Source organism: Leuresthes tenuis, unplaced genomic scaffold, assembly GCF_036924035.1.
Source record: "Leuresthes tenuis unplaced genomic scaffold, fLeuTen1.0.hap1 SCAF_6, whole genome shotgun sequence".
In the NCBI taxonomy this organism is placed as follows: domain Eukaryota; kingdom Metazoa; phylum Chordata; class Actinopteri; order Atheriniformes; family Atherinopsidae; genus Leuresthes; species Leuresthes tenuis.
In genome coordinates, this window is record NW_027325360.1 from 27,612,758 (window position 1) to 27,624,510 (window position 11,753).

Consider the following 11,753-nt stretch of genomic DNA (forward strand, 5'->3'; position numbering starts at 1 on the left):
ATAACTATATTTGATTAATCATGCAACTTTTAAAAACTTTCTTTTCTCACTTCTGAATGTAATGTACATACCAAAATTAGCAAAAGTTTGATTTTTATTCATATGTTATATATTTATATATATATTTATATATTAGAATGTAATGTTTCTTCTTTTCAATGGAATTCAGTTTAATACACGTTTGTTGCAGGCATTGCAAGTCTGCAATACGTAACAAAAAAAATGAGACGGTAAAGTTATAACTGCTTTGTAATGTTGTTATTCCTTCTCACAAGAATTAAAAGACCCATTCTTTCTGCAAACATGATTCAAAATCTGCAACAGTGCAGGTCTATTGTTGTTTTTATTGTTTAAAAATGATCCACACATCCTCTGTTTGGAACAGGTGAGTCCAGTACCTGTACCCTCTTCTTCCTCAGCTTGCCTTTGTAATATTTACAGATATTTATGTAATTTGCGTTGTCTGGTTGGAAAGTGCATGAACATCCTTGGAAAAGATGTTTTAAAATCTTCATGAACTTTTCTGCATTAATACTGCCACAAAACAAGTGTGAATCAGCTTTTCTGATCTGGGATAATCACACACTGAAAACATGTGATTTTCTATCTTAGAAGTCTCTAGACAAGGTTAATCATTTTAATTTTAAGTGACATTTGATCCAAAACGCTGTAACTCCTTATTGTAGCGTTTTGCAAAAATTTCCCACAGTAATCCCTTGTAAATGTGATTATACCAGCAATTGATGAATGATGGTTGAGGCAATAATGTCACAGTTTAGTCATCCAACCATCAGTAATTTTCCATTGATCCTGCTTCTGCCCCACTCAGCCTGTCAGCCACACACACCTCATCAGTTCACTCCACTCACCTGTGCACACAGCTGCCTCTCATCACATGCAATCAGCCCAGCATATAGTCACCAGCTCCACACTCACTCCTTTGCCAGATTGTTCTTTGCCATGTAAGTCTTTCCAGCGTTCTCCTGCCAGCTTTACTGGTACCGACGTCGCCTGTCCCTGATTCCCTGCTTCGTCTGCCTCCTGGTAATTCGACCCAGCCTTCTGTCCCTGACCAAGAACTTTGCCTCTCCTCTCTTGATTCCTGTTTGCCGTTTTCTAAACCGTTTGTCTGTCTGCCAGAGTCTCAGTAAATTCTTCTGACTCCTTTGTACTGCATTTGGGTCCATACACCACCCGTTACAAATAATCGTCGATCACATGTCCAGCATACTCTCTTGCCCTTATAACACAGGAATTCCTCCAAATTTCTTGAATGATTTAATGATATTATGCACAGAGGATAGAGAAATATGCAAATACCTTCCAGTCTTTCTGTGTGGAACATTGTTTTCATCCACATTTGTGGATTACATCTGTGGTGCATGAAAAACTGCAGCAGTGGATATAAATCATGATTACAATCACAAGCTGACATAAATTTTTATTTTTATTAAAGTTTTAAACCCACATTTCCCTTGTCTCAATTTTTTTTGCAACGTGATGCAGGCCAGAAATGCAAAAATGGATGTATGAAATTAAGTTGATGAAAACATGAATATTTTGGGTTTATAATGTCCAGATTTTTTTCACAATTTATTTGGGGTTGGATAACAAAAAGTATTTATTACAGAACAGTTTACTCATATGCCACTAACTGAACAGTAAAAAGCACTGATTTGAGTCCTTTGCTGAAAATGTCTCAGTTGCGGTGCAACCTTTGATGGGAAATGACCGCCAAGGTAGTATATTACGTATCAACCAGGAATCTTACATTCTATGACAGTTTAAAGAGGCTAGAAAGAAAGTTTTCCAGGTCAGAGCTTGTAGATTTCTCAAGAAACGTTGCATTGAAGAGCATAGTCAGTTGCAGATGCGCATGCGCTCGGACGGTTAAACCGAGCAGCTGAACCTTGTGTCAAAACACAGAGGGAAGCCAGCAGCAGGCAGCGCAGGACCTCGTTTCTGTTCAGGGTTTAGCTCTATTTTTCGGTAACTGTTTATCTATACAGAGTGTTTTTTTTCATCAATTACGTCCGCATACCATGACCGAACAATCAGCACTACTTCTTCGAAAACAACTGGCAGGTAAAACGAAGAAAACACGAGACGTTTATGTGATTGAGAAAAAGGCTATCTATCGAGTAGCTATCGTTAGCTTTTCTTTAAAGCTACGTTTACGCCATAGGAGCTAGATCGGATTGCTAACCCAGCTATATAATGGGCGTCTTTATCACTGCAGTTGATTGTGTGGCAAAGCTACTTTTATTAACTGACTATTGCTAGGAAAAAAATACATATATTTAGAAATATATTGGTCACAAATACGCGTTTTAAATGACTCATAATAGTAAGCTAACGTTGCTATCTGGCTAGCGAGTTCGGCAGTAGTTAACGGACAGAACAAAGGAATAATCAGTCCAGGAACTCATCTACCCTGATGACTTTAGCATTGTTTATTGTAAATGTAAACACTCCCAACCTTTCTTAGATACATATGCTACTGTATCGGAAACAATTTGATAACAATTACAAACTCGTAATCATTCTATGTAAGATAATATCGCACGTTTCTGATGTCAAATGTGACTCGGACTGTAATGCTGTTAAGGTAGCTTTTCTACTTCTGTTCTTTTAAACTGATTACAGGTATTTTAGAACTGCAGCTTTGTGATTATGGGACGGTTATTGTTCTCTTATCAGTACCTATATTTTCGCAGCTGGTGTCAGTGTATAATGCACATGTATCTGGACACAGAGCTTACACCCAGTTTGTTTGTTTTTTTTCTAGCTGCCTATCTGTCCAGTCAGCTAAGATAGATTAATGGGCCAGTTTTTAAACCAGATATGACATGTTTACTTATCTATTCTTCAACACGGCCGATCACTAAACTGTCAAAGCAGCTGTGATTGTTGACATTTGATTTTATGAGAAGTTTTAGAGTGAAATGGAAAAGAATTGAGCCTGATTTGGTCAGAAAACCTACTCTAGGTGTCAAGATGCTGCATTTCAGCCAATATAACATCTCTTTGATCAAGTTGCAGATGCACATCGCATGTAACTGCAGAAACTTTCAATCATAAAAGTGGTGAGGTTTGAGGGTTTTCATGCAACAAGTCAACACAGCATGCATTTACATGTCTGATGTAGCATTTAGCATTGACTGTACACTATGCAAATTTTGGCATCTGTTTGTGAGAGACTGTGCGATTCATCTGTGGCTGATTCACTGCCGTTGGTTCAAGTTGGAGAATCATTTCAGCTGTGATGTATTATATTTGGAAACACTTAAAATTCATTAAAAAAGGTTTATTTTCTTTGAAAGTAGCTAAGTGATCCTTTTACCAATGTAAATACAAGGGTCAGATTTGTGTTACTCCAATACTAAAAACTGTCCACCCCACTGAGCCAGGTTACCAAACACAAACCACTGTATATCTGCGATACTGATATAATCAGGGTTGTATTGAAGGTTTACTTTAAGCACATTAGTCACTGTTCCAACATGCCCTGTTGCTAATTTAAAAAGTACATGGTGCAAGGAAGAATGCAACTTGAGCTTGGAGGAGCCAGTCAGCACAGTCATACTTTACTTGTATTTGTGGTAGATAGTAGTAGTTTGTAGATCAGACATCTTTCACAGCTGCTCCACAGTGTTCAACGTGTCAACACGAGTAAATAAGAGGTGGAAAAACACCCTAACTAACATGTATCTATCTAGACGTGCTGTGCGGACTCCAGCGCACATTTATTACCCTTTAAAGGTGCTCATCGTGCTGCTTTATTGATTAATTTATTTATCCATTCTATATTTTTTTCTGGTGTTTTCTTTATCTGCTGGCCTATTTTAAAATCTGCTCAAAAATAACTTTATGTGAATGTGTGCTCTTGTTATTTTGGCAGTAAATAGATTTTATTGTGCAGTTTGCACTCTCTGCTGCAGGTTTTCTTGCAGTTCCAGTTACGTTCATTAGAAAAGCGTTCTGATTTTTCTTCTCCCAGAGCTCAACAAAAACCCTGTGGAGGGCTTCTCAGCTGGTCTCATCGATGACGATGATATATACAAATGGGAAGTTGTGATCATTGGTCCACAAGATACTCTTTTGTAAGTAAGAAAATATTTGATGGCAGTGTATTTAAAACAAATGGTTTGATTGAAAGAAAATTTTAATGTTATTTGTTTTGTTTTTTTAACTGCAGCGAAGGCGGGTTTTTCAAAGCATACCTAACCTTTCCCTATGATTATCCACTACGGCCGCCAAAGATGAAGTTCATTACTGAAATATGGCATCCAAATGGTAAATGTCTCTCGTACTCTGCTACTTACTGAATTTCCGTCACGTTTATTGGTCTGGACGTGTGAATTCATGTCAAAATGGACCGTTTTTCTTGTGATTAAAGAGTATTTGCAGCCAAATTTATCCTCTGATTCTTCTTTACAGTTGCAAAGAACGGGGATGTTTGCATCTCAATTCTGCATGAGCCAGGAGAAGATAAGTTTGGTTATGAAAAGCCTGAGGAGCGCTGGCTTCCAATCCACACAGTAGAGACAATCATGATTAGTGTTATTTCCATGCTGGCAGACCCCAACAGTGATTCACCAGCTAATGTGGATGCTGCAGTGAGTTATGCCACTTTTCCTGTTCCCCGCAGTCTTAAAATTCTCTTTTCAGTCTTGTTTTCTCTGCATTAAACCGAGGATGTGTTTTTAAAAGAGTCTGATGTTCCTATAACAGAAAGAGTGGAGGGAGGACCCTAATGGCGAATTCAAGAGGAAGGTGGCTCGCTGTGTAAGAAAAAGTCAAGAGATGGCATTCGATTAGGAGTCAGCTGTAATTTCCAGGGTAAGTAAACTGAACTGTGCAGCAAGAGACACTTAAACCATGGCCATTGAAAGCAATAATAACTACTTTTGTTGTTGTTGTCGTCCAGTTAAAGGAAATGCCTTCAGAGGGAAAACTCCAGCAAAAGGCTTTCTCACCCCTTGTTTTGCCAGTCAAAGGAATTGGTTGGCCTCAGCCATGTTTCTGTGAACGGTCTGTCACATGAGCCAATTTGTGAACCCTACCAGCGAAATTAACCCGTTTCCTTCCTGGAATTGTATATTTAATTTTATTTATTTTGAAGAAGAAAAAATTAATGATGTAAGATATGTCACTACTGTAAATTAACTTGCTTTTTTATCTGCTGCTGAACAGTTTCTACTTTATACCAGGTTTCTTATGCAATTTAGTGGTCAAGATTGTGTAAAACAAAAGCCTGTTCTCATAGGTCGTCACCAACATCCCAACAAATCTGTCAATGGCTGTGATTAATTTTCCACACCGTCGTTGAATCACTGTTGCCTTTCGTTGGCTTCACCTCCTCACAGTTTGCTTATTGTTCATAGGAACAGGCTGAGAACTTTTAGAGCACCTTCTAGTTTTCATGTCTTAAGTTTTTCTGAGAAACTGCCTTCTGTTTGCATTCTCCATTAATGCCAGTGTGCGTCCGAGATGTTCAAAGCCATTTCTCTCAAACAAACCTGCATGATGCCCTCAAACAGCTCCGTTGCGTATCGCTCTTTGCCGTTAATTCAAGTAGAACGACTTGCGCAGCAACTTGAGAGTTATTGTTTAATATGGTGACTCACACAGGCGGAGTTGATACTAGCAGAAGGTTTGTGCCAACTTCTCAGGATCAGGACTTTATTGGGGTCTCGATTAGCAGTTTGTAAGATAAATTTTTGATGTTTCTGATCTTGATACATGACTCTTCTGGTCGTTGAGGAAGTCTGTGAATTATCATTTAGTCTATATTGTTTATCAATTTTGTGCAACCAAATGCTGTCTCTGAAGTAGCCCTGGATGTGATTACTACACAGGTGGCAGGTTAGCCGGCACCTCAGCTTACCTCAATTTAACGGGATAACAAATTTGACCAGGGTTTTTGTTGGGGAACATTTTGGGATTTTAGGGGGCTCCGTAGTAGACTTAGGCCTAGTGCTTCTTACTTTCTTTGTCGTGGCACATTCGGCTTTTAGTGTGTGTGTGTGTGTAAGATCACATTCACCTCTTAAAAAATGCTCTTTACTTCTGTCAACATCTTGAGTTCTGATTGGTGCATTCCTCGATAATATTTGCCGCCTTTTTCTAAATCACTGAACCCGAGACTTGAAGTTAACTCACCAACTAGTAAAATGAAATTGGTTTTCTGTTGTGAAATACAGACGAACCCTGAATCTAGATGTTATTTTTTGGGTGGAGTATGTAAAACCATTGGCTTGTCTTCACTTTATTGATGGTGTTGCTAACTATTATCGATCTGTGAAAGAAACTAAAAATAGTTAACCATCTTTTGGCGCATGCAATCAGGTTTGAAGGGGTGAGGTATGTTTAATAGGAACCCTATTAGTACATTCTGAGTGAATGTGATGTGTACAATTAGTAGATTTGTGTAGACTTGATCACATACCTGCTGTTGACATTACCTTTTTAAGTCAGAATTTCTAACCTACCATGACCTCCTCTGACCGGTGTTCACTGTATTTGCACAGATTCGGTGCGTTTGAAATGTCATTAAGCAATACGCTCTGAAAAATGGCGTGTCCAGGTAATCCACCACAACGCCATTTATTTGTTTGTCGTAGTTTTTTTGTTGTTGTTGTTTTGTTTTATGTTGGGTTTTTTTCTGGTTCCATTTTGGTGTCAATGCAATGTATATTGGACATGATGCTCAATAAAGCGTGTAAACAGAGTGGCTCTTAATTTTATTTGTGTTGTGCATTTTAGATGAGAACACGCTCAGGGTTCAAGTAGATTGGACCTCTTCTCGGTAACTGGAAGCCAATGACGGTTTCACACATCGGGCTCTACTGGCTGCAACACACACCGAACAGAAGACGATGCGAGCAACCTCAGGAAATACCGGGGTTGTAACTTAAGATGAAGGGGAGAGTTACACCTGTAGGTTTAGTCTTCAATAATTTAATGCAGATGACAGATTTGTGTAATTTTAAACTGAGAGATTCTTAACATGCACACATGCTACATCAAGTATTTCTTAGAAAATTATTTTGATAAGATTAATGTGGGTTTGCTCTTCAGTTGGTGTTCAAACCTCTCGGCCTGCTTATGAACTTTTTTGCGACGTCATTTTTCAATGATGTTAAAAGATGATCCGTTTTGTTTCTGCTATTTATCCACACATGATTGTTACAAATGGTCTTAAATAGCTTTTAGCTGAGATATTTCATCCATCCATCATTAGATATTTAAAAGTGACCTTTCGACCAATGAAAAAAATTTATCCATTTAGGTTTTTAATACTTCAGTAGCCTTTATTGGGACCATTTCTCCACATTTTTTCCATTTTGCAATTTTTAAAAAATTTTTTTTATTGAAATCCAAGCAGCTCAAGTCCAATGAATGGCTTGAAATAGTACAGAGGTAGGTGCTGAAAAATAATCTACATTTCAGAATTACACAAAAAGGTCTTTTTCAGGGAACAAGAAATGGGTTAACAACTTAAAGATGTTGATCAAGCCTTGAATTCCTGGATGTCCCAACTTTTCTTGATTATTGACGACCCCCTTTTGTCTACATAATAGTGTTGGAGCACGCTGTGGTTCCATACCCTCGGGAGCATTATTTGAGCAGTATTGTGTTGCTCTAAAAATGTCGAGTAAAAGGCAATAAACAACGGAAGAGAGACGGACCATTAAAAAACTTAAAAACTGCAAAGAAAGTCATGGTGTCAGTAAGTACAGTTTATTTGATTAAAAAACACTCAGAAACTGGAGGAAAGTCTGACCGAACCCACCGCTACAACAGAACCAAAAGACAGTCAACAGCTTGTGTGATAGGCGGCTCATTGGACGACAGCTTAACAGTGGTCGTAATAAGACTGTAGTAAATTGCTGCAAGAAGAAGACGTAGAAGCCTGAGCCATCAGGAACAGTACAGAGTTAGAGACACCCTGAACCAAAACAGCTACCACAGCACCCTTTGGTATGCACCCAGCTGATCAGCAATCCTACAGCAAGATCATCCATCTATACCGTTTAATCCAATTTACCGCTTAATCCAAGGGTCCTGAGGGGGCTGGAGCTGTCATCGGGCGAGAGGCAGGGTAAACCCTGGACAGGTCACCAGTCTATCACAGGGCCACACAGAGACAACCATGCACGCTCACACTCACTCCAAGGGACGATTTAGCTGGAGTGCCCAGAGAGAACCCACGGGAACATGCAAACTCCACACAGAAAGGCACCCAATTGGGAATCGAACCTGGAACCCTCTTGCTGTGAGGCTAACTGCCCTTACAGCTAGATAATGATCCAAAACATTAGTCCAAGCTGTGGCAGAACTACCTTAGGAAAAAAGACCATGATTGTAAGCTTGAAGACATGAAGTGGTCGACACAGTCTCCAGAATTAAACCCCATGCTGGATGAATTGGGCAAAAGAGCGAAAGCAAAGCAACCTTTCTGACAAAATATTTTATTTCTATTATAGAAAGAATGCCACGAGTGTGTTCAGCTGTTATGTCTGCCAAAGATGGCTACTTTGAGGAGTCAAAAGTTTAGAAAACATTTTGCTTTATAAATTGATTCCATCATTTCTTTTTTTTAACGTCAATTGTTTATTTATTCTTTGCGTTCATTTTATAGTTCAATGACACATTAAACTGCTTGAATTTCAATAAAAGACTGGGTTTCGTATATGGGTTAGGGTTAAAAAAAGACCATAGTTGATTAGTCAGCCATACCAATGAATTGGCCTACCTTTGATAAGCATCTACAACAGCTTATCCAACTCACCCATACATGCAGTTTACCTGACCACAAACAAGAAAATGTATATATATATATATATATATATGTCTATATGTATATATAGATATGACTTATATCATAAGTATTTTTCTTTTTAATTTCACAATGATTCCTCATGCAAAGCTGTCTGAGGGTCCAAAGGTTACATGAAGCCAGCAGTGGTTTCTGTCTTCAGCCTTTAAAAGGACTTCCCCAGACTCCCTGAATTATTCACAATATTATACTTAATGGAAGGTAAAAGACCAGAGTTCTTTGCTATCTTGAAATGGACCAGGTCTGGAATATGATGTGATAGAAATTTAGGCGCACTCATTTCACAACTGTATTACAAGCAGGGAAGTTGTTTATTGAGTGTATGTCAGGCCCTCAGGCCCTCAGGAGACAGGACACAGATGCAGGGTCTTTTTTTAAAGGCAAGAATGTTTATTGATAAACAGCAGGTTGAGGATCTCCACACAGAACAAAAGAAAATGCTGTGAAACTCCTGAGCAATCTCCTCAATAACTGTGGCTGAGGTGAACCCGCTATGAAAGTTAGAACCAAAAACTCTCTCCACTCCAGGAGGAAAACTGAAAGGCTATGAAAGATAACAAAATAACTCACGCTGTCCTACGAAAGACGCTCTCTTAAACAGAGGTACTATGAAACTTAACAATAAACGTAAGCACACCTTTAACTGCGGCACAAAGAGCTTAAAGAATATAACAAATAATCGCTCCACTAGCGGAGGTTTCTATGAAACATTTAAGAACTCAAAATCTCTCCAAACTGGAGGAACAAAACCAGGCTATGAAACTTACCGTGGTGAAAATTAAAGCTATGGCTTAAAGAATTAATTTCAACAAAAGGATATGCTATGCAGGAGGATCGCTCACTGCAGGCTCAAGGATTCTGTGGCTGTGGAAACTAGGGACGTGGAAACTGTGGCATCAAGACGCTAGTAATGAAGCTCATAACAGAGTACAACACACTGGCCAAGACAAGGGAGACGCAGACTATTTGAGACGCAGACAAGAGGAGCCAAGGGAAACAGGTGGAAACACTTTGGGAATCAGGGAAGACAATCAGACGCTTGACACAGGAGGAAGGGCAGGGTACCTGAAAGGAGAGGGAAGTTAGTGATTTCAAAATAAAACAGGAAATGACGAGACAAGACATGAATCAAACCTAAATCGTGACAGAGCAATGTTATTTTTCAGGTTTTTCAGGAAGGGTGGAAACAGAGAGTTTTGTGTCCTCAGGCAGCAGAGGAGCACTAACACTGATCTTAATCATCATAAATCTATTATTTTACCCCTTCTTTTACTCCTCTCATATCACTTCTGTTATATAACTTGTTTAAATTCTTGTAAAAACACTGCATTAGTTGTGCATCAGTCAAATCTCAAGTAATGATATAGTTAACAGCCTTTTTGGGATGTTACAGAAACATTAATAGACCTGCTAATGTCCTGTTAGTTGACTCTACTTTGAGACTTTGTTTATTTGCATACAGATATCCAATCACAACCGGTCCTTCAGGAACTGTACTGTCATCTGGTTATCCGGTCACCCAGGACATACGTCAGCGTGAACAGGGTCAAAGTTCATTATGTTATTCACACTGTCGATTGACAGAATTCTAAAATATAGCTAAACTATATTAACCCTCCAGGGTCCACCCTGAATAACTCACACTTAGGACCCTTGGAACCCAAAAGGGTCTCTTCAGGAAAAAGTGCCATAAAAAAATCATTCAATACTTTGTTCCACTTTCAAAAGCTTAAATCTTTTAATCAGCCCTGATCGGAACTATAAAGTTTTTATTCATTTATTATTGGTCATAAGAGCATCCCTTATTTCACCAGGAAGGTGAATGTATCAAAATGCATGTTGTGTTTCTGTTCCCATGAGTAGGCGCCTTTGGACACAAACACTCTTATTTCTTATTTCTTATTTTCACAGCACATCTTTACCTCTCTACCAAACGCTTCCTGACTATTAAAAAATATATAAAAACAGAGGGGCTCCATTTAGACTCCTACATTAGCTCTGCTGTCAACTAGTAATTTCATGAAAAATGTCCAAAAACGCCATTTTTTAACCCAAAGGCTCAGATTGAAAAGCTCGTCCCAGGTATGACCTCATGTCAGGGATGTGAGGGCCGCTGTCCTGCAGGTTTTACATGTTTCCCTGCTTCAAATCAATGCCTCGTTAGATGGTTTGTGCAGAACTTAAGAATCCATTTAATCTGAATCAGATGTGTTGATGCATATAAATATCCTTCGAGGGTAGAAACCATGCTCAGTGGAAGATTGTTTATGATTGAACTAAATTCCCTTTGTCAGCCATTAGATCTAAACACTGACAGTTCAACAGTTTTATATATACAGAAGTTACTGAGGATCATATTGAATCAATACTTTGCGTGGTTTGTTTGTCCAATTAAATTTTTTTTGATTAACAGAGTGAATCAATTTATTTTAAAAAGCAGTAGAGTGGGTTGGGTTGGTGAATCTACATAAATCTTAAATTTTTGTAAAATAAATTCGACAAAGAAAAGCCATGAATCTAATGTCATTTTGCTCTCTTTTAGTTTAATTTCCATATTCAGTGGTTGACCGTGCTTTTGGTCCTTTGAGAGGTGAATTCCTGGATGCTTTATTTCTGATTTGATAGGACATTTTTAAAAATTTTAACTTAAATCCTAAAGTTTTAGAGAATTTTGTAATTTGTATCATGTATTCTTTTCATCAGCAATTGGAATTCGAGGTTTATCTTTAGAAACAGTGTTGTTTCATCTCCTAGCTGGTTTAAAATAATATAGCTATCTAAATAGCTAGCATTTCTGTAACTGAAATGAACATATATGGTGAAATAGGGCATCTTTTCCTACATTAACCCTACAGCATGGGGTGGCATCATTAGGTGCTGCTGATATTTCCATAAAGTTCAGTCACAA

The 11,753-nt window shown here is 38.4% G+C and overlaps 1 protein-coding gene across 1 annotated transcript; it reads left to right on the forward strand.

The window, feature by feature from the left end:
* Nucleotides 1-1,920: 1,920 nt before the first annotated feature.
* On the forward strand, nucleotides 1,921-6,734 carry LOC140310284 (ubiquitin-conjugating enzyme E2 G1-like). The gene is made up of 6 exons (XM_072388554.1): nucleotides 1,921-2,085; nucleotides 4,001-4,103; nucleotides 4,199-4,296; nucleotides 4,441-4,619; nucleotides 4,735-4,842; nucleotides 4,931-6,734. Exons 1-5 carry the CDS (start codon nucleotides 2,043-2,045, stop codon nucleotides 4,819-4,821), a joined length of 510 nt encoding a protein of 169 aa, XP_072244655.1. The 5' UTR covers nucleotides 1,921-2,042; the 3' UTR covers nucleotides 4,822-4,842; nucleotides 4,931-6,734.
* The last annotated feature ends 5,019 nt before the right edge of the window (nucleotides 6,735-11,753 follow it).